Genomic DNA, 27,385 nt, shown 5'->3' on the forward strand with positions numbered 1-27,385 from the left:
TAATAATAAGATAAGTTTTAGCTTGTTAATTTACATACATTTGACCTGGTCATTCAGCTATTACAGCTGAATATGGCTGGGTCATAGGCCTTTCCTGCAGTCTAATGACAAAATGGGTGGAATGTTATTAATATTTTTCATAATTTCATAATTAATAAACATGTTGTTGTTTTTTACGCAGAAAATCATTATCAATATAACGGTTTTGTTATATTTCAGTCTTCTGTGATGTATATAACGTGAAATAATGGACTGCAAACTCTAAATGGATTACATTTCAACTCTATATTTGACATGGTATAGGTGTCTTCTTTTTTTAACCCCATAACCATGTGTGTGAGGTGTATACTTTTGTTTGAAAGTAGTATTGTTTAAGACTGCCAAGAAACACCCTGCATGACCCTGATTTAGCCCACTGCAGTAAAATGTTAACAAAACAACTACAATTGCAGTACATACAAGTTCTCAGACTGTATTTAGGATGTAGGTAGATCGACATCTTATCCACTGTCCTCTCCAGTAATTTGGGTTGCGAGTCAGTGTGGTATACATGGAGGTCCAAGAGAAGATAACAAATGGCATTTCAGCCAGGCCGGGGCATAATGTGTACTCTACTCTCTGTGTGAGAGAGATGCACTGTTTTGTTATTTGTTGTTTGCGTTCCTGCACCTGTGTCCCCCTGCTCTGTACAGGTTGAGCAAGCCTGGATGTGAGACAGGGTCACTTGACCATGAAGGAGGGCTGAAGGTTACAGAGGAACTGGAAGGAGAGGAGGAGAGAGAGAAGGAAGGAAGAGGCAGAGAGAGAGAGAGATGATAACGAGAGAAGAGAAGATGAGAGGAGAGAGAGCAGGATGGAGTGGAGATGACAGAGACAGAGAGAAGAGGAAAAAAGGAGGAGTGTGAATTTGCTGGAAGAGAGACAAACAGAGAGAGTGGGAGAATGCCCCTGAACTCCCTAGTGGCCTCTCTCCCTCTCTTTCTCTCTCTCTCTGCTAATAACTGCCTGTATGTTATTGTCTGAGTGCTCTCCACTCTTCCTCACTGTTTTCCTTGACACATTTTTTTCTCTCTACAGTATCTCTCTGCTCTCCTCCATTGGGATCTGGGCTCTGGAAGCACCTGCATGTGTCCGTCATGGCTTCACTGTCTTAAGGAATCAGCTGCCCAGAAATGGGGGCTACATTTTTCATGAGTGTGTTAAAAGGCGTATTGAGACAAAAGCACTCATGAGGCAGCCTCTCCCTTTTTCACCTTTCAAACACACTCAGAACTCAGCTTTGATGGCTCTTTGTTCACATTAAAAACCTGCAAAGCACAGAGGAGGCTGGCTTTATTCTCCAAACAATAGCTACAAACCTTTTGGGACCTGTATGTATTGACGGCCCTGACTGTGGTCCTGCTAAGAGGGGTCCATCCACTGTAATGGCTGATGATGGAGCTGGTTGTATTTATATTTATGAGCGCTTAGCTTCAGGCTAACTCTTAGCATGTATTCCTGCTATGATGAGCCACCTGCAGCTGCTTAGCTGGGCTGAGAGCTATTGATCTGTGTGTTAACTATAGGGGTAAATACAATGAGGACACACACACACACTTCAGGACTGATGCAGAGGCAGAGAATGGGTGTGGCGCCAGCCCCTCTGGTCCATGGCTGTGTTGTAGAACATGCAGTTACTACACTATGCTATTCAGGCCACTGATCAATCAGCCATGTGATACTTGGCTGTGTGTCTGTCTGTTAATGTTGGGGTCTCAAGATTTCCTGTTAGCCGATCAATATGGTGCAGTGCTAGACGTCCATAAGGATGGAGCACTATTGCACGTCCCTTCCCCATTCCCTGCTTATGGAAGTCTCAATACAGTTCATGATCATATGATTTCAATAAGAAACAGAAAGGACCCTGACTGATGACAACACCTGCAATTAAATTTTGAGCTCCCTCATGTCTGTAACTTTGAGGTACAAATAGTAATCCTGTGCATTTGGGTATGTGTGAATGTGAAGTGAGATCTGGTCCCAGGGATTCCCACAGTAAAAAAGCTGAAATTCACTACTTTCATTAATCTGCTTGTTCTGCCCTCATATTTAGCCTCATATTTAAATGTTTTACCATTTTCTTTCCAGGACAACCAGGGCTACAAGGAGAACACAAAGTAGAGCACAAAAACTATTTGACATAAACACTTGCATTCATGAGTTTTATTGACAAATGTCAATACAAAAATGAAGGTCCATGAAGAAAAAAACAGATTAAAAAATGCATTTATAAGAGTGCTGTAACTACAGAAATAATTTGATCAGTGGGAAATTAATATCCAACTAGTCAATGACAACTGTGTGGAGTGTTGAGTTTGTGACAGCAATCCAATGCAACAACAAAGAAGTCCGTAGCTTAAAAACACAATGTTTAAAATGGGTTGGAAGCACATGTTTCCAAGATGGCGTAGCAGTGGGATGTCTGTTTTGATTTGTCTTGTCCTGTCCCTTGTATATATAGTTTTTCTTCGTATATATTTCGTTAATATTTTTAATATTTTTTATCTCCATTTCCATCTACGGACTGAACATACTCTCCTGCAACCCGCCTCACCAATGTGGTATGGATCTGCTATTTTTTATACTTTTGAACCGGAACCCCCGTCAGAAGTTAGCCAGCTAAATAGCTACTAGCTAGTAGTCAGTTAGCCACTGCTAGCAGTCATCACCGTTAACTCGGACATCTGCCAGCCTGCACAACGCGATATCAACCCAGAGCATATCAGACTGCTTTTCTCTACCAGATCTCTGGATTCCTACCGCAAGCTCTGAACCTTTACTCCGGATCATCACAGCTAGCTAGCTACTATCCGAGTGGCTACTCCTGGCTAACGTCTCTGTCCCGAAGCAAGCACCAGTTAGCCTGGAGCTAGGCCCATCTCCCGACTAGCCGAAGAGATCCATCAAGCAATTCTTGGGCTTCAATTACCTATTTTGCCAATTGACCTGGACCCTTTGCTGCCGACACGAAGCCCCGCCAATCCATCACGGCTGGTCTACCGACGTAACCGTCCGAGGGGGTTTCTGTCCCAAAGCAAGCACCAGTTAGCCTGGAACTAGCCTGGAGCTAGGCCCATCTCCTGGCTAACCGAAGAGATCCATCCCAAAATTCCTGGGCTTTTATTGCTGTTTTGGTTGTGAAATAGGAAGCCGATTCTAGATTTAATTTTGGATTGGAGATGCTTAATGTGAGTCTGGAAGGAGAGTTTACAGTCTAACCAGACACCTAGGTATTTGTAGTTGTCCACATATTCTAGGTCAGAACCGTCCAGAGTAGTGATGCTAGTCAGGCAGGAGGGTGCAGGCAGCAATCGGTTGAAGAGCATGCACTTAGTTTTACTAGCATTTAAAAGCAATTGGAGGCCATGGAAGGAGTGTTTTATGGCATTGAAGCTCGTTTGGATGTTTGTTAGCACTGTGTCCAAAGAAGCGCCAGATGTATACAGAATGGTGTCGTCTGTGTAGAGGTGGATTAGAGAATCACCAGCAGAAAGAGCGACATCATTGATATATACAGAGAAAATAGTCAGCCCAAGAATTGAACCCTATGGCACCCCCATAGAGATTGCCAGAGGTCCGGACAACAGGCCCTCCGATTTGACACACTGAACTCTATCTGAGACGTAGTTGGTGAACCAGGCGAGGCAGTCATTTGAGAAGCCAAGGCTATTGAGTCTGCCGAAAAGAATGTGGTGATTGACAGTCGAAAACCTTTGGTTAGGTTGATGAAGACGGCTGCACAGTACTGTCTTTTATCGATGGCGGTTATGATATCGTTTAGGACCTTGAGTGTGGCTGAGGTGCACCCATGACCAGATCGGAAACCAGATTGCATAGTGGAGAAGGTACGGTGGGATTCGAAATGGTCGGTGATCTGTTTATTAACTTGGCTTTCGAAGATTTTAGAAAGGCAGGGCAGGATGGATATATGTCTATAACAGTTTGGGTCTAGAGTGTCTACCCCTTTGAAGAGGTAGATGACCGCGGCAGCTTTCCAATCTTTGTCGGTCTCAGACGATACGAAAGAGAGGTTGGATAAGTTAGTAATAGGGGTTGCAACAATTTTGATGGATAATTTTAGAAAGAGAGGGTCCAGATTGTCTAGCCCAGCTGATTTGTAGGGATCCAGATTTTGCAGCTCTTTCAGAACATCAGCTGTTTGGGCAAGTTGCTGCAGGGGGTGTTGAGATGTTGGCAGGGGTAGGGGTAGCCAGGTGGAAAGCATGGCCAGCCATGGAAAAATGCTTATTGAAATTATTGATTATCGTAGATTTATTGGTGGTGACAGTGTTTCCTATCCTCAGTGCAGTGGGCAGCCGGGAGGAGGTGCTCTTATTCTCCATGGACTTTACAGTGTCCCAAAACGTTTTGGAATTAGTGCTACAGGAAGCAAATTTCTGTTTGAAAAAGCTAGCCTTAGCTTTCCTAACTGACTGAGTATATTGGTTCCTTCCCTGAAAAGTTGCATATCGAGGGGTTATTCGATGCTAATGCAGAACGCCACAGGATGTTTTGTGCTGGTCAAGGGCAGTCAAGTCTGGGGTGAACCAAGGGCTATATCTGTTCTTAGTTCTAAATTTTTTGAATGGGGCATGCTTATTTAAGATGGAGAGGAAAGCACTTTTGAAGAGCAACCAGGCATCCTCTAGTGACGGGATGAGGTCGATATCCTTCCAGGATACCCGGGCTAGGTCAATTAGAAAGGCCTGCTCGCTGAAGTGTTTTAGGGAGCCTTTGACAGTGATGAGGGGTGATCGTTTGACCGCGGACCCATAACGCACGCAGGCACTGAGCCAATGATCTCTGAGATCCTGGTTGAAGACAGCAGAGGTGTATTTAGAGGGCAAGTTGGTCAGGATGATATCTATGAGGGTGCCCATGGTTACGGATTTAGGGTTGTACCTGGTAGGTTCCTTGATATTTTGTGTGAGATTGAGGGCATCAAGCTTACATTGTAGGAGGGCCGGGGTGTTAAGCATGTTCCAGTTTAGGTCACCTAACAGTACGAACTCTGAAGATAGATGCTGGGCGATCAATTCACATATGGTGTCCAGGGCACAGCTGGGGGCTGAAGGGGGTCTATAACAAGCGGCAACAGTGAAAAACTTTTTTCCGGAAAGGTGGATTTTTAGAAGTAGAAGCTCAAATTATTTGGGCACAGACCTGGATAGTATGACAGAACTCTGCAGGCTATATCTGTAGTAGATTGCAACTCCGCCCCCTTTGGCAGTTCTATCTTGTCGGAATATGTTATAGTTAAGGGTGGAAATTTCAGGATTTTTGGTGGCCTTCCTAAGCAGTGAATAAAACAAACTTATGGAGGAGGCTTCTAATGTTAACATGCATGAAACCAATGTTTTTACGCTTACAGAAGTCAACAGATGAGAGCGCATGGGGAATGGGAGTGATGCTGGGGGCTGCAGGGCCTGGGTTAACCTCTACATCATAAGATAAGAGTACGGCTAAAGGCTAAAAGAACTGTCGTCTAGTGCGTTCAGAACAGAGAGTAAAATGAGCAGGTTTCTGGGCACGGAAGAATAGATTCAAGGCATAATGTACAGACAAGGGTATGATAGGATGTGAGTACAATGGAGGTAAGCCTAGGCATTGAGTGATGATGAGAGAGGTTTTGTCTCTAGAGGCACCATTTAAGCCAGGTGCGGACACCGAATGTGTGGGGGGTGGAACAAAAGGGCTAGCTAAGGCCTATTGAGCAGGGCTGGAGGCTCTACAGTGAAATAAGACAACATTTACTAACAAAGCCTCCTTCACTCATGCCGCCAAACATACCCTCGTAAAACTGACTATCCTACCAATCCTTGACTTCGGCAATGTCATTTTCGAAATATCCCCCAGTACTCTACTCAGCAAACCGGTTGTAGTCTATCACAGTGCCATCTGTTTTATCACCAACACCCCAAATATTACCCATCACTGCGACCTGTATGCTCTCGTTGGCTGGCCCTCACTACATATCCGTTGCCAAACCCACTGGCTCCAGGTCATCTACAAGTCTTTGCTAGGTAAAGCCCGGCCTTATCTCAGCTCACTGGTCACCATAGCAACACCCACCCGTAGAATGCTCTCCAACAGGTACAGTATATCTCACTGGTCATCCCCAAAGCCAACACTTCCTTTGTCCGCCTTTCCTTCCAGTTCTCTGCTGCCAATGACTGGAACGAATTGCAAAAATCTATGAAGCTGGAGTCTTATATCTCCTTCTCTAACTTGAAGCATCAGCTGTCAGAGCAGCTTACCGATCACCTGTACACAGCCAATCTGTAAATAGCACACCGAACTACCTCATCCCCATATTATTACTTACCCTCTTGCACTTTTGCACCCCAGTATCCCTACTTGCAGAGCATCATCTGCACATCTTTCACTCCAGTATTAATGCTATATTGTAATTATTTTCACCTCTATGGCCTTTATATTGCCAATATCCCTACTCTTCCACATTTTCACACACTGTACATAGATTTTTCTATTGCGTTATTGACTGTACATTTGTTTATGTGTAACTCTGTGTTGTTGTTTTTGTCGCACTGCTTTGCTTTATCTTGGCCAGGTTGCAGTTGTAAATGAGAACTTGTTCTCAACTGGCCTACATGGTTAAATAAAGGTGAAATAAAAAAATGTAAAATATATATATTTTTTAAATCACGCCAGTGTGATTGTGGGACTCAGAGATATCTGCACAACCAACATGCATGTGCAAGTGTTTGTAGGCTATATGTTATACCTCATTAGGTGGAAGCGGTTGGTGGAGTTTCGAGCTCTTGTTAGGAATTTATGGAAGTGATAAAATGTTTGTTCCCAGGGGAGGGGGTTTGGCAGCCATCACAGGCAGGCAGGCTGGGTGGAGACAGGGCAGGGAGTGACTCAGTCTGGGTAGTGACATGCCAGGGAGTGTAGGATCACAGTGACAACAGTAGCAGCTTTAGGCCACAAGTCACAGGCAGGTTGTGGGAAGTCTGGAAAATTACTGTATATCTAATTAAGTCACTACAAACTGTGATGAGATGACAAATGTACAACAACAAATCCAATCTATTCGCTTTTAAGAAAAAAATACGAGTTTGGTATTGTTCTCAACAGTTTGTTTCATATACAGTTTAAGTCGAAAGTTTACATACACCTTAGCCAAATACATTTAAACTCAGTTTTTCACAATTCCTGACATGTAATCCGAGTAAATATTCCCTGTCTTAGGTCAGTTAGGATCACCACTTTATTTTAAGAATGTGAAATGTCAGAATAATAGTAGAGAGAATGATTTATTTTGCTTTTATGTCTTTCATCACATTCCCAGTGGGTGAGAAGTTTACATACACTCAATTAGTATTTGGTAGCATTGCCTTTAAATTGTTTAACTTGGGTCAAACGTTTCGGGTAGCCTTCCACGAGCTTCCCACAATAAGTTGGGTGAATTTTGGCCCATTCCTCCTAACAGAGCTGGTGTAACTGAGTCAGGTTTGTAGGCCTCCTTGCTCACACATGCTTTTTCAGTTCTGCCCACACATTTTATATGGGATTGAGGTCAGGGCTTTGTGATGGCCACTCCAATACCTTAACTTTGTTGTCCTTAAGCCATTTTGCTACAACTTTGGAAGTATCGTTGGGATCATTGTCCATTCGGAAGACTCATTTGCGACCAAGCTTTAACTTCCTGACTGATGTCTTGAGATGTTGCTTCAATATATCCATAAAATTCCCTCCCTCATGATGCCATCTATTTTGTGAAGTGCACCAGTCCCTCCTGCAGCAAAGCATCCCCACAACATGATGCTGCCACCCCTGTGCTTCACGGTTGGGATGGTGTTCTTCGGCTTGCAAGCCTCCCCCTTTTTCCTCCAAACATAACGATGGTCATTATGGCCAAACAGTTCTATTTTTGTTTCATCAGACCAGAGGACATTTCTCCAAAAAGTACGATCTTTGTCCCCATGTGCAGTTGCAAAACGTAGTCTGGCTTTTTTTATGGTGGTTTTGGAGCAGTGGCTTCTTCCTTGCTGAGCGGCCTTTCAGGTTATGTCGAGATAGGACTCATTTTACTGTGGATATTGATACTTTTTTTACCTGTTTCCTCCAGCATCTTCTGTTCTTCTGGGATTGATTTGCACTTTTCGCACCAAAGTACGTTAATCTTTAGGAGACAGAATGCTTCTCCTTCCTGAGCAGTATGACGGCTGCGTGGTCCCATGGTGTATATACTTGTGTACTATTGTTTGTACAGATGAACGTGGTACCTTCAGGCGTTTGGAAATTGCTCCCAAGGATGAACCAGACTTGTGGAGGTCTACAATTTTTTTTCTGAGGTCTTGGCTGATATCTTTTGATTTTCCCATGATGTCAAGCAAAGAGTCACTGAGTGTGAAGATAGGCCTTGAAATATATCCACAGGTACACCTCCAATTGACTCAAATGCTGTAAATTAGCCTATCAGAAGCGTCTAAAGCCATGACATAATTTTCTGGAATTTTCCAAGCTGTTTAAAGGCACAGTCAACTTAGTGTATGTGAACCTCTGACCCACTGGAATTGTGATACAGTGAATTATAAGTGAAATAATCTGTCTGTTAACAATTGTTGTAAAAGTGACTTGTGTCATGCACAAAGTAGATGTCCTAACCGACTCGCCAAAACTATAGTTTGTTAACAAGAAATTTGTGGAGTGGTTGAAAAATGAGTTTTAATGACTTCAACCTAAGTGTATGTAAACTTCCCACTTCAACTGTACAATAATAATCCATTTAACAAAACAACGGCCATATAAGAAGCAGATTGTTCATGTATTCATCCCACAGCCTATGTTGACAAAAAGGCAGACACGCTCGGTTACATGGTGCTTGCCTAGTATCTCTGATTTCCCAGAAGCCTCAGTGCCTGTCTATGCAGCACACCACACTACACTCTTAGAAAAAGGGTTCCAAAATGGTTCTTCGGCTGTCCCCGTAAAAGGGTTATTGAAAGGGTTCTCCTATGGGGACAGCCCATAGGAAAACCCTTTTTTCTAAGTGTGAAGCTCCTAAAAGATTGGTCAGAGCACAAAACTATTATAGCACCACAGACCCAAAGTGTAGTACAACATAAGAAACCTAAAAGATAAATGCATAGTGGAGCTCTGTCTATTCCAATACACAAACTTGATTTAAAAGCTCTGCTGACTAGGCATTCAGAGGTTTTAGTTTAGAAAAATAGCACAATGGCCACCATTGTTAAGATGGAGACTGGTTCTTCTGGATCCTTCAAGCTATTCATTGATTGTTCTTTTTTGGTTTCAGTTTTTTTTCTAAAACTCAGAATGTTACACTGTAAAACAACCCTCATAAAAAATACCCTTCAAATAGGGATGGAAAAATCATCCCTAAAAACATAAATGGGCTCAGTATTTTTTCTACAAATTGATTAGGATCAGGGATATAGTGGTAAAACTCAAAGGTGGCTGAAGGCTGAACATTGGTTGAGAAGATAACCTAAACACTATCAGTGACTAACATTCCCCCCTCTCCTCTCCTCTGTTTGCCTTGCAGTTTTCAGTGAAGATTTACGTTCCAGCTTATATTTTGTCAATGCATCTGTGCAAGAGGTAGTGTTTGCCAGCACCACAGGGACCTCGGTGCCCTGTCCCGCCGCGAGCGTGCCCCCCGCCTCGCTGCGCTGGTACCTGGCCACCGGAGAGGAGATCTACGATGTCCCCGGGATCCGCCACGTGCACCCAAATGGCACCCTCCAGATCTTCCACTTCAACCCCTCCAGCTTCAGCAACCTCATCCATGACAACACCTACTATTGCACAGCGGAGAACCCCTCAGGGAAAATCAGGAGCCAAGATGTCCATATTAAGGCTGGTGAGTTGTCTATCTAGTTGGTTTATGCCTATACTTTACAGTAGGGTTGTTTATTTACAGTATAGGGGCAATGCCAAGGCTGGGGCTTATTCCATTTCAGTTCAGTCAGTTTAAGAGATGACCTGAAGAAACTGAATTGACCATAGACCATAAAGATACAATATAATACTGTTTGATTTAGTCTTGTGCCCTGGACCATGTAGTGGTTAGTGGTCAGTGTGGTTCTGGAAATGAACTGTTGATTACAGAGGTGGAAGTTAGGGCTGCAGACAGTATGGCTGTGAAGAAGTTGACCAGAAGCTTGTTGGTCACTAAGTGGGGATATATTGCTTGGGTGACTAGTGACCACAAGCGAAACCTTTCAGCTGGAAATGTACAACGTGAACCACAGACATCACATTGGGTTGAGAGTGTGAGTAAAAAACCTTTCTAGTGCAGGCGTTCCGCTAGTGGAACCCCTCCATAACATTCCGCTGAAAAGGCAGCGCGGGAAATTCAAAAATATTTTGAGGAAATATGTAACTTTCACACATTAACAAGTCCAATACAGCAAATGAAAGATAAACATCTTCTTAATCTACCCATCATGTCTGATTTCAAAAAGGCTTTACAGCGAAAGCACAACATATGATTATGTTAGTTCAGAGCCAAGTCAAAAAAACACACAGCCATTTTTCCAGCCAAAGATAGGAGTCACAAAAAGCAGAAATATAGATAAAATTAATCACTAACCTTTTTGATGATCTGCATCAGATGACACTCATAGGACATCATGTTACACAATACATTTATGTTTTGTTCGATAATGTGCATATTTATATCCAAAAATCTCAGTTTACATTGGTGCGTTACGTGCAGTAATGTTTAGATTCCAAAACATCCGGTGTTTTTGCAGATAGCCACAGAAATCCCAGAAATCCTCATAATAAACATTGATAAAAGATACAAGTGTTATTCACAGAATTAAAGATAGACTTCTATCTTTTTTAATGCAACCGCTGTGTCAGATTTCAAAAAAACTTTACGGAAAAAGCATAATCTGAGTAGGGCGCTCAGAGCCCAATCCAGCCAAAGAAATAGTCACCATGTTGGAGTCAACAGAAGTTAGAAATAACATGATAAATATTCACTTACCTTTGATGATCTTCATCAAAATGCATTCCCAGGAATTCCAGTTCAACAATAAATTACTGATTTGTTCCATAAAGTCCATCATTTATGTCCAAATAGCCACTAGAGCACGCAGTGCTCTTCATGAGCACTGCGTCCAGACAAAATCTCGAAAAGTTCCGTTACAGGTCGTAGAAACATATCAAACGATGTATGGAATCAATCTTTAGGATGTTTTTAACATAAATCATCAATAATGTTCCAACTGGAGAATTCCATTGTCTGCAGCAAAGCATTGGAACGAGAGCTAACTCTGTCGGGAGCGCGAGTCACGAGCATGAGACGCTCTGCCAGACCCATGACTCATTCAGCTCCCATTCCCCCCTCCTTTATAGCAGAAGCCTGAAACAAGTTTCTAAAGACGGTTGACATCTAGTGGAAGCCTTAACCCCATAGACACTGTGTATTCGGTAGGCCAAGCTTTGAAAAACTACAAACCTCAGATTTCCCACTTCCTGGTTGGATTTTTCTCAGGTTTTCACCTGCAATATGAGTTTTGTTATACTCACAGACATCATTCAAACCGTTTTAGAAACTTCAGAGTGTTTTGTGTCCAATACTACTAATAATATGCATATATTAGCACCCGATACAGAGTAGCAGGCAGTTTACTCTGGGCACGCATTTCATGCAAAAGTGAAAATGCTGCCCCCTATCCCAAACAGGTTTTAAGCAAAGGAACAAAATATATAGACATACCAAATATTTTGCCAAAACAGGAAAATAAAAGTCAATTCATTCATCAGTGTCATTTCTTGTGTAATTTCTTATGTTTTTCAACAAGAACATTTGTCTGTATCCCCCCCATCTCTTTCAGTTCTACGAGAGCCCTACACGGTCCGAGTGGAGGACCAGAAAGCCATGAGAGGCAATGTGGCGGTGTTCAAGTGCATTATCCCAGCCTCGGTGGAGGCCTACATCACTGTTGTGTCCTGGGAAAAAGACACAGTGTCAATCAACATCCAGAGTAAGTCTCTGCTCTCTAATCGCTACATTAATGTATACAGAGAAATGTATGTAAAAAAAAACAACAACAAAAAACAGTCTGGTAAATGAGTATCACACTGCAAGAAAGGAAGGCCATAGGTTTGAGATAGCGTTTTGATCCCAGGGATATGTGCATGTGCTATGCCCTGTCTGTCTGCAAGGCCTTGTGAGGTCAGGCTAGACTAGTAGACTAGTGCCCATGCCCCTTGTCCCTGTTCCAGCCATGCAACCAGCCTGTTGCGTTGTCTTGTGTCCACGTCTGTCTGACCTCATGACAGACTGGCCCTATTTCCCTGCTGACCTGGCTGGACGAGAGTCTTCCACGAGAGCAAGGAGGAGGGCATGGCAGCCCTGTGGTGTCACTTAGCCTCAGTGATATTGACCTAGTTCTCTGGTGATGGGGGCCATTGCATGGTACGCTTTGCACGGTTTGATCATTCAAATTGCTTAAATGGGACGCTCGTCTACTCGATTGTTTCCTAGACCCCGGGGGCAAATGCACTTTATGTGGGGCATTTAACAAACTCAATAGACAAAGCTAATGTCGTTTTGACTTTTGGACGGAGGGCAAATGCAGCGGTTTCTTTTTTGTTGATCTTTCACAATTTGTCCGCTGAGGCGAAAGCAACCATGTTGAAAGCTATATCAATCTCTTAATCGTCCATAACTGGATTTGCCGCGAGGACGTTTTGGAGCTGAAGGGATATTCGGTTATGGTTTATGGAATACATACGTTTCATAATGTCAAGTATTTTTTTTCTTCCTAGACTTAATACTTGACTGTATTCTAAGACTTGTCATATGATCCATTCGATTTATGTACTGTAAGGACGCAATGCAATCATTTTCTTATGCAAGTCTAAATGGGTATTTTTCCTTGCTGTCCTATGTGAACTTCACTTTCAAAACAAAATGTTTACTTTGTGCTGTTAAAATAAAAATGTACACGCTGTCAGAAAGATGTAGCCGCCACCAATCCAGTGCTCTTCTCCATGCTAAATAATAGATGACGGAAGTCTATGAATCCAGCAGCAAATAGGCTTGGTCATCTGCCTAGAACCACCAGTCAACATGGATACCACGCACGCAGACACACACACGCACGCAGACACACACACGCACGCAGACACACACACGCACGCACACATGGACACACACACACATTCTTTCACACACACACAGACTATTTAAGTTGCACTTGATATGCGTGAGCCATGAAGAATGGGGAGAATGGACTGTGGCTGCATGTGTTGAGAAATGAATAAAGCCCTACTCTTGTTTTCTAGGTGCCGCCAAAGCCCACCTTTTAAATGTTTAATGAGTAAAAAAATAGAAGAAAATATCAACACTTAGACTCGAAAAACTTCACAAAATAAAGTTGTTCTGTCTCTGGTAGTATGAATTATGGATGGTAGTATTTCTGTTGGAGAGGTGTACCATGAAGCAGGCAGCAGGCCCCATCTAACCATCCCTCTGTAAGTCTCACTGGGGTTAAGCCTACTTTAGGATGGGTTGCTGTGCAGAACCTAACAACGCACCACTCAAAGAGCTCCAGTGTCTGCATGCGTGGAATGACGGTCTAATATGACCGTGAAAAATACACGCAATCAAGAAGACAGTCACTAGAAGTTGCATTGCAGTAAGTGCATTGTCTATGTCAGTGGTCATAGGTAAACCCTGGAAATGGTTAGCTACTAGGCGTGCAGGCTTTTGTTGCAGCCCAGCACTGTCTTACAGTACACAACAGTACTGCTCTTCAGGACCTTGACTTGTTAAACCAGATGGTTAACGCAGGGCTGGAACAACAACCTGCACACCATATAGCTCTCCAGGCTCAGCGTTGGTGACTGCTGGTGAATGTAATTGATGTATCATTACACTGAACATTTGGCATTACATGGTTCAAAACAATATGGTAACATCATTTTAGATGGAAAGAAACACTGGTAAAGTGATGATCGAGTGGCAGGAATTACAGCAATGATTTGAAGGAGAAAAACAATTTTGAAGGAAAAAATATCCCATTAATTTGTGTCTATAGCTACATGCTCTCCTCCTCTGATAAGCAGCTGATTGTCACTAAGATATGGGTGAAGATATGGCTGGGGATGAAGCAATGACACCCACACATGTATTTTTTTCGCTGCTCTGCCACGTGGCAGGCTGCTACAGCATAAATCAGGATGAATCCAGTGATGTATTGTTCTGCGTTCAAAGCTCTGAAATGTTTTCATTCCAATGGTGAAGGGTTTTAAGTACCTTGCATCTGCAACTGTCTTATGGATTGTGTTCTTCCGGGAACCATTTTATGAATCCACCTCATGGATTCAGTCGACTTCCCTTCACTGTTTGTGAATAAGACTTAAGACAAGGGATATTATGAAATATGCCCAATAGTAGCAAGCGCATCCTATAGCTACTATGCTGATGACACTAATGGTTGTATTTAACCAAAACCTCAAAATAGTTTCTCATGTTGAAAGAAAGTATGCTTGTTGCATTGACAGCCTCTGACAAAATCAAAAAAACAATTTTTGTTGCATGCAGTAATAAACATTTAATTGATATTCTATTAATTGAGATTCTATTGATGAAACAAACCCAAATACTTATTCTCCATCAATAGCAAAAAGAGTGTTCATATTAGGTTTGTTTGTGTCATGTTGGGGTTGGGTTGCTGATTCTGTTTCTGTTGACTCGCAGAGAGACAGCCCAAGCAGTGTTCTCCATTCCCCAGGTGCAGACTGAGGGCTTGGCTGTGCTGTGCTGTGCTGCAGTCATTGAGGAGGGCCTTGTAGTGATTTGCCATGGCCTGATCTGGCCTGCTCTGCATTCAGCACGAGTGGGGCTGGCCCCCAGCACTGCAGAGAGGCACACACGCACACGCTCTACACACTCCTTCTCATTCCACACACGAGCCACAAACCAGGGCTATCGGCCATCACATCACATTGCACTTTTCTGCTCCACCTACCCACCCCCCCATTCACACACACACACACACACACACACACACACACCCACACACACACAGACACACAAACACGCCATGGTCACTCCCTGTCGTTGTATTTAGGAGCAAAGTGATAAGGTACGTTATGACATGGGAAGTCATTTGTACCACCATTGACTTTGTACCATCCTCATACCATCAGTATATACGGGTTATTGACTGTATGTGTTATGCCTGAACGTGTAACATTGATTGTTGAATCAGCTACCCAAAAGAGCTGTTCTCTTTCAGAATACACACTATGTGATATAATGGTGTTCAGCAACAACATAATATTCATATTGTTCTTATTCCTGTCTTATTGATATTCATCCAAGCTTCCCTGATTTGTTCTTCTGGTTGGAAGTTCAACACTGTTGCCTATCTATCTGGTGTATTTCACAGTTTATCGCTCATGTTTCACTGCCATTTTCCAGCCATTTTCAAGTTGTTTAGTGGCCAGCCAGTCAGTCATGTGTGTCTCCGGGCTGGTGGTCGCTGTGAAATAAATATCAATTGTTTTATCAAAAGCCAGGCCACCATCATCATGTGTTCATGGGCTGGTGTGTTTTCTCTCTCTCTCTCTCTCTCTCTCTCTCTCTCTCTCTCTCTCTCTCTCTCTCTCTCTCTCTCTCTCTCTCTCTCTCTCTCTCTCTCTCTCTCTCACTATGTCTAAAGATGATTTCAACATTGCCTGCTCCAGAACATTCTTGGTACTTAGAAAAACGTAATATTATTGTTCTTCCCTCATTGTGCTGCTTTTATAATTGCACTAATCACTGGAATACCGGACACCCCTGCAGACCCCGCAAGGCAGGGGTGCCCACGAGCTCTTGGGCCCATGTGCCTGTCATCGATGTCTATTTTTTTGTTTTTAAAATCATTTTACAGTAACCCTCCAAAAAGTAATTCATAAATATTTTTAATTTCCATATGCACTAGGAAGCTAATTGTTTGTTTCTTGGGCTTCAAGAAAGTGACTGACTCAGGCCTTGAAAAATAAATAATTGAAAGTAAGGAGGTATCGTGAACAAGTGCCGTGGTCAAGGCTACGACGCCGCCAGTACAATGAGTGGAGCTTACTCAGGTGTTTAAAAGCACATATAAGACCAACAGCCCAATGCTTCTTCGGTAGTTCTTTATGAGTTTATTTTTTTAAACGATCTCAGGGATGGTTACAGGGATGGTAAGAACAGCTTGATTGCCGTAGCAACATCAGGGAAACTGGGCAGAATGGACAAGTGCTTCAAATACATCAGTTCTGCAACATCTTTAATTGGTCCTCTCATTCTCCTTAATTGCTGGAAAGAGATTAGTTGTATAGGAAGCTCTGGGGACAGGTCGTCTGGATATTGGACAGCCAATAAAGGATTATCATCTTTAGTGGACAACAGTTCAAAAGAATCGGTTTGCAATTTCGTTCATACTGGTGAACTGGCGTTGTGTGGTTGCAATATCAACAGTCCCTTATCTCTGGTATATCTTGGCAAGCATCATTCAAGACTAAGTTTAAATCGTGTGCAGCGCAATGTACATACAGTATAACGCATGTCTCAGGAAAGATTGTCTGGCTTGTCAATACTTAGTATAGAAAACTGTTGGGCCCACAACCTAGGCCTACGGGCTTCTATAGCTCTCTACGTAGAAAAAAAGAGAGAAACATTTGCAGACACAGATAAACATTTTTCTTAGAGAAACAAAGAGAAAACGAGACACAGAGAGAAAATACTTGAGGATAATTGTTAGGTTATTTGATGTGTAATTGTTATTAAAAAGTTTATAGTAGTGGGCCTCCCGGGTGGCGCAGTGGTCTAGGGCACTGTATCGCAGCGCTAGCTGCGCCACCAGAGTCTCTGGGTTTGCGCCCAGGCTCTGTCGCAGCCGGCCGCGACCGGGAGGTCCGTGGGGCGACGCACAATTGGCCTAGCATCGTCCGGGTTAGGGAGGGTTTGGCCGGTAGGGATATCCTTGTCTCATCGCGCTCCAGCGACTCCTGTGGAGGGCCGGGCGCAGTGCGCGCTAACCAAGGGGCCAGGTGCATGGTGTTTCCTCCGACACATTGGTGCGGCTGGCTTCCGGGTTGGAGGCGCGCTGTGTTAAGAAGCAGTGCGGCTTGGTTGGGTTGTGCTTCGGAGGACGCATGGCTTTCGACCTTCGTCTCTCCCGAGCCCGTACGGGAGTTGTAGCGATGAGACAAGATAGTAATTACTAGCGATTGGATACCACGAAAATTGGGGAGAAAAGGGGGTAAAATTAAAAATTAAAATAAATAAAATAAAAAATAAGTTTATAGTAGCAGCTTAAAACTGTATTTAGCTATAGATAGTAGGCTACACTGCATAATGAAACAATCCCTAATAAGCTAGTATTTTCAGGGTGGACTGACTGTATTATTTGGTGTTAATAGTTGGTTTTAGTATGCAATTTTACAATTAGCATTGTTTGATTTTCCAACTTTAATTACGGAACAGGTATTTACATTATTGCCACCAGCCAGCAGTCTAAATGTCAGCATTGCTACATCGTATATAGCTTCTTGAAATGTTATCCTTAATTAACATGAGAAAATGATGACCAAATAGGCTTACCAATAAAAATGTATCCATTGTCTAAAGCAAACCTATAGGCTACATGCCCTGGCAGTGGCACCACAGAAAGCCTATCATCAATTCGACAGGCAGCCGCATAGACATGCCGCAATTTCAGCACCATGGACAGCGATCGGTAGTCTATACTTTTTGAGTGGCTGTACTAAACAAGTTAAATATCTAACCTGTGATGAAATTTTTACACACATAGCTTACGTTACGTGTACTTGGACACCTGGTCCCACAATTTACCACTCTCCCACGCTGAATAGCCTGAAGCCACAGGTCTCTCCTCACAGCCTCTATTTCCTTACGTGGGATCATTGCAAACTTTAGATTGGGATTTTTGACATGGTTTGACGTACATTGTACAACACAGCAGTTTTTCAACATGGTTTTTGATTTCTGTATAATACAAAATAAACTAAAATGTTGGCTCTTTTTCGATTGGGGTTCAATGGGAAAGAAGGATTGTTTTCCACCAAGGTGAGCGTGGTCTAGGGGAATTCCCTGTGACGTGAATATCGACTGGGAGTATATGGTCGGTGTTTGTAAACAGTCCTCTCTGAAATGGGGCCGATGATTTTATCACAGAATATTTACTATCAATATTACTCTCTGTACACCTTTGATTTTAACATTTTGTATTGCGTTGGAGCAAATGTGGATATCACCATTGAAAGTTTGATGTCATACATGCATGTAAATGGGTGTAAAACTCAGAATTTTTCTAGCTATTCGAAAGTACATCCAAATTACAAAATGACGCATCGCTTTCCTTACACTGTAAGCAGTCTATGGACAAGGTACAGTGGTTCTTCCTTTAAAAATTATAGTTTTTTTCATTAAAAAAACTTGCGGCATACTGCAGCACAGCTTGCGTGGTGCCACAGAATTCTATGGTATGTTATATAACTGTCAGCCATTGTTGCCAGAATGACGCAATTTACCACAATCTGCCACCATCTACCACAAACGGTCGCAACATAAGCTCAAAACTTTTATAGGAAGAACCACTGGATGACAGAAATCCAAGCTTTGGTTTAGTTTCCCTGGCACTGTTTCCAAACGCATTTGTGGCACAAATCCAGTTTAGCATTTAGTATTTGTGGTACAAATCCCAATCAAGTCATGGGACCGATATTTGCATTTTTCGTGCATCATGTTCAAATCGTCTGTAAGTGACTTTGTTAAGCGTCACAATCAATTTTAGATACTTTCGGATTATTTGGACATAATGAGCAAAAAATTATAATATCGGTCCCATGAATTGAATGGGATTTGTGCCACAAATGCTAAAACGTTAACTCTTTCCTCTGGTCTAAAAAAATATCCCAATGCCCCAGGGCAGTGATTGGGGACACTGCCCTGTGTAGGGTGACGTCTTTCGGATGGGACGTTAAACGGGTGTCCTGACTCTCTGAGGTCATTAAAGATCCCATGGCACTTATCGTAAGAGTAGGGGTGTTAACCCCGCTATCCTGGCTAAATTCCCAATCTGGCCCTCAAACCATCACGGTCACCTAATAATCCCCAGTTTACAATTGGCTCATTCATCCCCCTCCTCTCCCCTGTAACTATTCTCCAGGTCGTTGCTGCAAATGAGAATGTGTTCTCAGTCAACTTACCTGGTAAAATAAAGGATAAATAAAATTAAGGATAAATAAAAAATTTGGAAACAGTGCCAGGGAAATAAAACCAAAGCATGGATTTCTGTCATACCTTGTAAATAGACTGCTTACAGGTTAAGGAATCCAATGCGTTTTTTTAATTTGTGTGAACTATCCCTTTAAGTATTAGATAAACATTTGTAGAGGGAAAAAGTCAATAGTAATTCAGCTGTATTGATGTTGCCTTTTTGAGGACTGAAGAGAAAATTAAATTGGAAGGAATCATTTCTCATATTACTTTAACTATAGACTACAGGTATCAGGTGTTATGGTGTGTTGAGTGTAAAGAGTAGCATACAGTATAGCACACTCACTGTTGGTTTGCTCTATGGTAAAACAGTATAGAAGCAGCGTAAGCATTGGTGAATGCAGCACAGCCTTGAGAAGGGGGCTGAGGCTGGGGCTGAGGCAGAGGAGGGATAATGGTTTTACTGGTCTCTGTGTGCTGGAGAGAGAGAAGGGAGGGAGGGAGGGATGGAGGGGAGGAAAGGGGGAAGAAGGAACTAACATGGTCGTGTTTCTGGAAGCCATAGCCATGTTGGAGGAGGAGGGCGGGGTGAGGTGAGGGTCTCTCTCGCTCTCGCTCTCGCTCTCGCTGTCTCTCTCTCTCTCAATCTCTCTCTGTCGACAGGCAGGGTTTGGACTCTGATGCGTGACAGGCCGGATGGAGAGTCTTTTTCGAGCACTCGTCATTCCTCCTCTCAATGATTGGCTGGAGTATTGTTATTCACACCGAAAATGGGTCAGGCGGCCTGTGGAGGATTGAGTGTTTGTACAGACGTACAGTCCGCAGACACACACACACACACACACGGCTCAAACTAAGGTTGAATGTACTCTGGAGCAGAGCACTCACTCCCTGCAAAAATAAAATAGATAAATAGAAATAAATGGTGTGCTGTATAGTGAGCGAGGGAGTGAGTGTCTCTGGTGTAACCAGCATTCTCCTCCTCCTCTCACAGGCTCCCGGCTGGTACTCCCGCCACGCCTAGTGGCAGGGGCCTTAGCAGGAGAAATAAAGGGATAAATAAAGTGATACACAAAAAAATAGGGAGGAAAATTGATACCTATGCACATGAATCTGGTTGCGGATACCACTAAGCATGATGGGATCATGACGGGAGAGAGGCAGTTGTGCGCAGGGCAGTGTGAACACAAGGTGATAAGCATGGGGGTGAGGGAGGAGAGAGGAGGGGAAGCATGCTCCCCTTAGCCAGCCAAGCCACATGGAGAGCCAAAATGTCCCCCGTATTGTATTATCCATGCACTTATTTAAGTTTGAAAGATCCTATGAAGATCCTGACACTGTGTGAGCATTTGTGAGTGTTGATAAATAATGTAATGCAGATCCATATGTGGTTAGCTAGATTCCAACAGCCTTTGTCAGCCTTCCCTTGCTCCGCTCCCAGACCTAGACAGATATATTCATTCTCTTATCTCCCCCACCACCACCACCTTCCCTGCACTGATCAAACTCCCATCTCTGCACTGTGGCTGTTTGCTCATGAATAACCACAATTTGTTCCTTATTAAACTCTAGGCCGGGGCTGGGAACGATTAGAGCTCTGAGCCGGTGTGAGGGAGAGAGGGGGACTAAGCGCAGCTTAGTCTTTGATAAACAGTGAGTGAGGGCTCCATAGGTGCTGCTGCAGTTTGGCACATGTACTGTATCTTCCAGGGAGGAGAAAGATGTTGGTAGTGGTGGTGGACTCTTCTTACAGCCTCCAGACCCCAGCAGCACCAGAAAGATCTGGAGCCCTGCCAGGTCACACGTGGCCCCCGTCCAAGATACAGATTAGCTATCAGCGCAACATGGGCTAATCATGGAAGGAGCCACACATTAATTAGCATTTAGAGATTTCTGTGGACTGGATGTTTTGGAGGCCCTGATCTTTATTTTACTCTTCTTATTATCTATCCTTATACCTAATCACTTTACTCTGCCTTAATGTACTTATCTACCTCAAATTGTATTTATCAGTGGGTCAAAGGGAAGGTGTCAGTGGTGAGTGGAGAGTAGAGAGTGTGTGTTTTTGTGACATTAGGATGTTGTTGTTTTCCAATTGCTTGAACTACACTAGTGTCTCTCTGGGTCCCTCTTGTTTTGTTTGGCGAGACACACACGTGACAAGACGAGGTACCTATGATCTCATAAGGCCGTTTGTTTGTCCAGTTTGAGATTCCATTCAATTGTATGTAGACATGTTATGGTATGCCATGTTTTCAGACAGCAACCGGCCCTGACACGCTGGTGTCAGAGTGTTAAAGAAGAGAACGTCTTCACAGAGTTTACGAGAGAGTAGAGGAGGGAAGGTTTTGATGAGGTCAGCTGAGAAAGGGTAACCCATCACTCTGCTGAGATGGCTTTATACAATAGCTGGTTCTGCCATGGAGGAGGGACAGCGATATCAGATGAATGCTACACCTACATCTGGACAGACAGATGGACACACAAGGTGTCTGTGATATAGATATGATACACAAGGTGATATAGGAGAACATCTGAAGGAGGAGCCCAAGGAGAACGTTCTACCTTTTTGACACGATAGGAAAGCGAAGGTTCTCACCTGAGCGGGACTAAGCCCAACCTCAAGCGTACAGGTTAGGTTGTGAGTGGAGAGATCAACACTGCACTCTCAGTGGCCTACATCCCCGTCAGTCTGACGGTGACTCAGCGTATCTGTCATGATAGAGCTCATTAGCTCAGGAAAGAGATGGAGACTAATGACTCTCTGTCTCTCTCCCTCTGAACAGGTGTTGTGAACCAGCATCAGGGCGCCATAGAACAAATCCCAAGACAAATTAGTTTGAAACATAGATATATTTAGGCCTTTCTATAAAGAATACTTTCATTGTCCTGGTTTCTGTTGGGTTGGTTAAGCGATCTTGAACCATAATGTAAGAGCAGAAAGACTAAGGAAGGACAAGGAAGGGAGGAAAAAGAGCAGTGTTCTGGAGCTAGAGACGATGGTGACAAACACAAGGAGCCTTAGTGTCAGTCTCAGCCAGAGACAAACAAACGGCTGTGCTCCTGTCTTCTTAGCACCGCGTGATTACTCTGTCAGCGAGAAAAGAGGGGAAGGCTATTCCCCCCTCCATCACTCCATTTCTCTCCCATGTTTAACCTTGCTGTTGGTAATGACGACGTCACAATTAGGTGATCCATAAGACCAACCTTTGACTGGTGACATCTGCATGGAAACTGCAGCAGGCTGATGGTAGAGAGATGTGTGTGTGTGTGTGTGTGTGTGTGTGTGTGTGTGTGTGTGTGTGTGTGTGTGTGTGTGTGTGTGTGTGTGTGTGTGTGTGTGTGTGTGTGTGTGTGTGTGTGTGTGTGTGTGTGTGCACGCGTGCGCGTGCGCGTGCGCGTGCGGGGGTGGCGGGGCTGTGGCGTATGCTGCTCTTATCGCGTGTGTTCAGCTACTGCAGTGTCTTTGAGAGACAGAGGGGCTGTCCATGAATGCCACTCACTCTCCCTATTCACAGCAAAAACACACACTCTCTCTCTTCCTCTCTCTCTCTTCCTCACTCTGTCTCTCTCTCTGTCTGCACTGCATTTTCTGTCAAGAGTGAGAAAGAAATAAGAAAAACATGACTTGAGCTTTGATGCAGACTCACGACAAATGGTTCCATGTTGTCACATTTTCACATTTCTTTCTAACAAGGGACAGGCGAAAAGTGACACGTCATTTGACATCAGAGCATTTCTCTTTTGATGTGTGTGTTCGTGTCTGTGTGTGTGTGTGTGTGTAGATCTGTTTTTTAACACTTTTTAAACACTGTTTTTTAAACCCAGAATATATCACAACTATCATACTAGGGTAGACCTTTACATATTTAAATACATATACAGTGGGGAGAACAAGTATTTGATACACTGCCGATTTTGCAGGTTTTCCTACTTACAAAGCATGTAGAGGTCTGTAATTTTTATCATAGGTACACTTCAACTATGAGAGACGGAATCTAAAACAAAAATCCAGAAAATCACATTGTATGATTTTTAAGTAATTAATTTGCATGTTATTGCATGACATAAGTATTTGATACATCAGAAAAGCAGAACTTAATATTTGGTACAGAAACCTTTGTTTGCAATTACAGAGATCATACGTTTCCTGTAGTTCTTGACTAGGTTTGCACACACTGCAGCAGGGATTTTGGCCCACTCCTCCCTACAGATCTTCTCCAGATCCTTCAGGTTTCGGGGCTGTCGCTGGGCAATACGGACTTTCAGCTCCCTCCAAAGATTTTCTATTGGGTTCAGGTCTGGAGACTGGCTAGGCCACTCCAGGACCTTGAGATGCTTCTTACGGAGCCACTCCTTAGTTGCCATGGCTGTGTGCTTCGTGTCGTTGTCATGCTGGAAGACCCAGCCACGACCCATCTTCAATGCTCTTACTGAGGGAAGGAGGTTGTTGGCCAAGATCTCGCGATACATGGCCCCATCCATCCTCCCCTCAATACGGTGCAGTCGTCCTGTCCCCTTTGCAGAAAAGCATCCCCAAAGAATGATGTTTCCACCTCCATGCTTCACGGTTGGGATGGTGTTCTTGGGGTTGTACTCATACTTCTTCTTCCTCCAAACACGGCGAGTGGAGTTAGACCAAAAAGCTCTATTTTTGTCTCATCAGACCACATGACCTTCTCCCATTCCTCCTCTGGATCATCCAGATGGTCATTGGCAAACTTCAGACAGGCCTGGACATGCACTGGCTTAAGCAGGGGGACCTTGCGTGCGCTGCAGGATTTTAATCCATGACGGCGTAGTGTGTTACTAATGGTTTTCTTTGAGACTGTGGTCCCAGCTCTCTTCAGGTCATTGACCAAGTCCTGCCGTGTAGTTCTGGGCTGATCCCTCACCTTCCTCATGATCATTGATGCCCCACGAGGTGAAATCTTGCATGGAGCCCCAGACCGAGGGTGATTGACCGTCATCTTGAACTTCTTCCATTTTCTAATAATTGCGCCAACAGTTGTTTCCTTCTCACCAAGCTGCTTGCCTATTGTCCTGTAGCCCATCCCAGCCTTGTGCAGGTCTACAATTTTATCCCTGATGTCCTTACACAGCTCTCTGGTCTTGGCCATTGTGGAGAGGTTGGAATCTGTTTGATTGAGTGTGTGGACAGGTGTCTTTTATACAGGTAACGAGTTCAAACAGGTGCAGTTAATACAGGTAATTACATTTACATTTAAGTCATTTAGCAGACGCTCTTATCCAGAGCGACTTACAAATTGGTGCATTCACCTTATGACATCCAGTGGAACGGTAATGAGTGGAGAACAGGAGGGCTTCTTAAAGAAAAACTAACAGGTCTGTGAGAGCCGGAATTCTTACTGGTTGGTAGGTGATCAAATACTTATGTCATGCAATAAAATGCAAATTCATTATTTAAAAATCATACAATGTGATTTTCTGGATTTTTGTTTTAGATTCCGTCTCTCACAGTTGAAGTGTACCTATGATAAAAATTACAGACCTCTACATGCTTTGTAAGTAGGAAAACCTGCAAAATCGGCAGTGTATCAAATACTTGTTCTCCCCACTGTATATATTACGTACATTTATTCAGATATAGAATTGGATATAATATATCACAACAGCCAATTTTTTTCACTACTTCTGCAGGGTTATAGTTTGTACCATGTTGATACAGAAATCAACCACACCTGTGTAATGTGTAATGCACAGCCTTCTGGAAACAACTCCTCTTAATCCATGTCAGGTTCGCTCTGATTCTGTCTTTAGACAGAAAAATATGACATATTGACAACATTCTTTTAATGATTAAATATACAAATCTAGGAATCTTGATCAACTCAATGAAAGGAAGAGCTCAGTCATCCAGGCCAGGGGGAGTCCCCTCCCTTCTCTCTCCATCCCAGGTCTGCCAGAAGAGGATAGTGTATAGTGATGATGAATCCCTCCAAGGTCATGATGCTAATCAGAACAGGGAATAATGAAGTTAATTCATTCACCAGGGAGGGAGGGAGGGAGGGAGATGCTCCGCCAGGATAAAGGTGACCTGCCTATAGGTGTTTCCAAGGCTACAGTACTTCCCCACCAGGGGAAATCACCTTGATAGATAGGTCGACATATTGGGCAGCTGGGATAGTGATATCCATGTGTACTGAATACCAGAGTGGGTTCTGGGAATTCTACCCCCCACCCATCTCGCCCCACCTAGTCCCAGTCTCCCTTACCCAGATGCACTGTCATGTCATGTCCTACTCTTAGAAGTTATTTATTGAATGCTGTGATAAGGGACCTTGAGTTTGATGTGGTATTGAAGAACAGATGGGGAAGGGATGACTGGAAGATCTATGCTAAGTAGTGTGTCTACACTGAAAGGTCCTTACCTTAGAGGTTGTTTCTTTGTAAGTGTTTGTATTAGGAAATTGTCACATTATGAATAGTGATTCTTCTGTTTTGGAATAGCAAGTAAAAAAGTAAGTGGCAATTAGTAGATTGATGATTTAATAATAGGCTTCATGATCACAATGTTTACCAATGATCAATTTGGAAATTGTATTATTTTCATTGATATTGAATTTCACTGTTGTTGTGTAATACATGCACATGTTGGTGGTGTTTTTAATGATTATATTCTACACATTTGATGTAATAACATTAAACTAGATATATTTTTATAGAATAGTTTAATTGTAAAATATGACACATTTATATTTTGATATTGCATTTTTATTAGCAACATTTTTTATTAGATTTTATCTACATAATATAATTCAATTCTTGAATAATTATTTTCATGCATATATTTTTTATTTTATTGGTATGTTAAAGATATTTATAAAATGTATTTGTTTTAGTGTTTCAATTCAGTCAACAAATTATGTTATGTATTACACAATATATTTAGAATAATGTATTTACATGTATTTATATAGAAAGTAATACTATTTCATATATATAAGAGTGACATACTTTTTAAAAGAACAATGGCCCATCACAGATGAGCTCTTCTTTGATAAAGATATCCACTGCGTTCCCATGTTGGCATATCAAGGCCAGTTACTCCCTGGACCCTGTCCTCCTGCTATGCACATGGAAAGCTTATACTCACATAACTCAAGTACACATTGCCTATGTATGGTGGACAGTGTTACAGTGCACTGCATTTCCAGCATTTTCTCTCTCTGAGGTGTAGAAATCTATTTGCTTTTGGAAGCTGCTTGCATAATCCTTTAGTTACACTTGGCAGCTGCAGAGACAGATACAATAGTAGGAGAGTTGGTTGTAAAAATAATTCTGGGCACAAAGAAATTTAACTGATAAGCGTATGTGTGTAGGGTCCTTTGCATAATCCAGGCTAATCTATAACAGAACACAGAATGAAGTGTGTTAACTAAAACAGTGACAGCATTCAAATTCACAGGAAACATTTTAATTGGCATGATGCAACATGATCTGGTTCGTGTCATTGCTCTTGTCCATGCCTTTGATTTTTGAATTTTTGAATTTTTGGATCACGCAATCGAATATGCAAAATCATTTGCTTCTCGCTTTCTTCAGGTTTTATAGACTACCAGTGAGTACCATTTAGATTATACGGTATGTATGAAATATATATTTTTTAAACTGAAACAAATATACGATTTCTGTCAATTAAATATTGAATAATTAAATTATATTTAATGTGATGTCCTTTATGTTTGAGGTATTAATATTTGGCTGTCAGGAGTCCCATAACATCCCTGATCCTCAGTACAGTAAATATCAATTTGGTTGCTGAGGTTCTCAGTTGATTTTGTCTGAGGCACCTGATTGGTGCATTGGGTGGATGACTCGTCGAATTCTTAGCCAATAGCGTTTTCTGCACTAACACTCTTTTTTTCTTTCTAAATAAATTGCCTGGAGAAATTGAACAAAACAGTTGAGAAAGGGAGCAAGGCTTTCATCTCATTGAGAAGCACATATTAGCTGTGGTGGGAAGATAAGCTACTCTCTCTCAACAGCTATTAAGCTCACTGTATGGTAGCCAGTTTCTTCTTTTTTAATTGTGCTTGGTTTTTACAAGCTTTCGCCTGTGTGCACTCACGACACTGTGGCGTAGGTTTCACTGTT

The 27,385-nt window shown here is 42.7% G+C and overlaps 1 protein-coding gene across 5 annotated transcripts in view; it reads left to right on the plus strand.

Annotated features, from left to right (window-relative positions):
- Nucleotides 1-27,385, plus strand: part of LOC139532974 (cell adhesion molecule DSCAM-like) — a 135,150-nt gene that overhangs the window by 20,786 nt on the left and 86,979 nt on the right. For all 5 annotated transcript variants that reach the window (XM_071331121.1, XM_071331151.1, XM_071331135.1 and 2 more), the window contains exons 2-3: nucleotides 9,575-9,892; nucleotides 11,880-12,029. In XM_071331121.1, the coding sequence (XP_071187222.1) occupies nucleotides 9,575-9,892; nucleotides 11,880-12,029 (468 nt within the window). The remainder of the gene's footprint in view (nucleotides 1-9,574; nucleotides 9,893-11,879; nucleotides 12,030-27,385) is intronic.

Source organism: Salvelinus alpinus, chromosome 1 (assembly GCF_045679555.1).
Source record: "Salvelinus alpinus chromosome 1, SLU_Salpinus.1, whole genome shotgun sequence".
Classification (NCBI taxonomy): domain Eukaryota; kingdom Metazoa; phylum Chordata; class Actinopteri; order Salmoniformes; family Salmonidae; genus Salvelinus; species Salvelinus alpinus.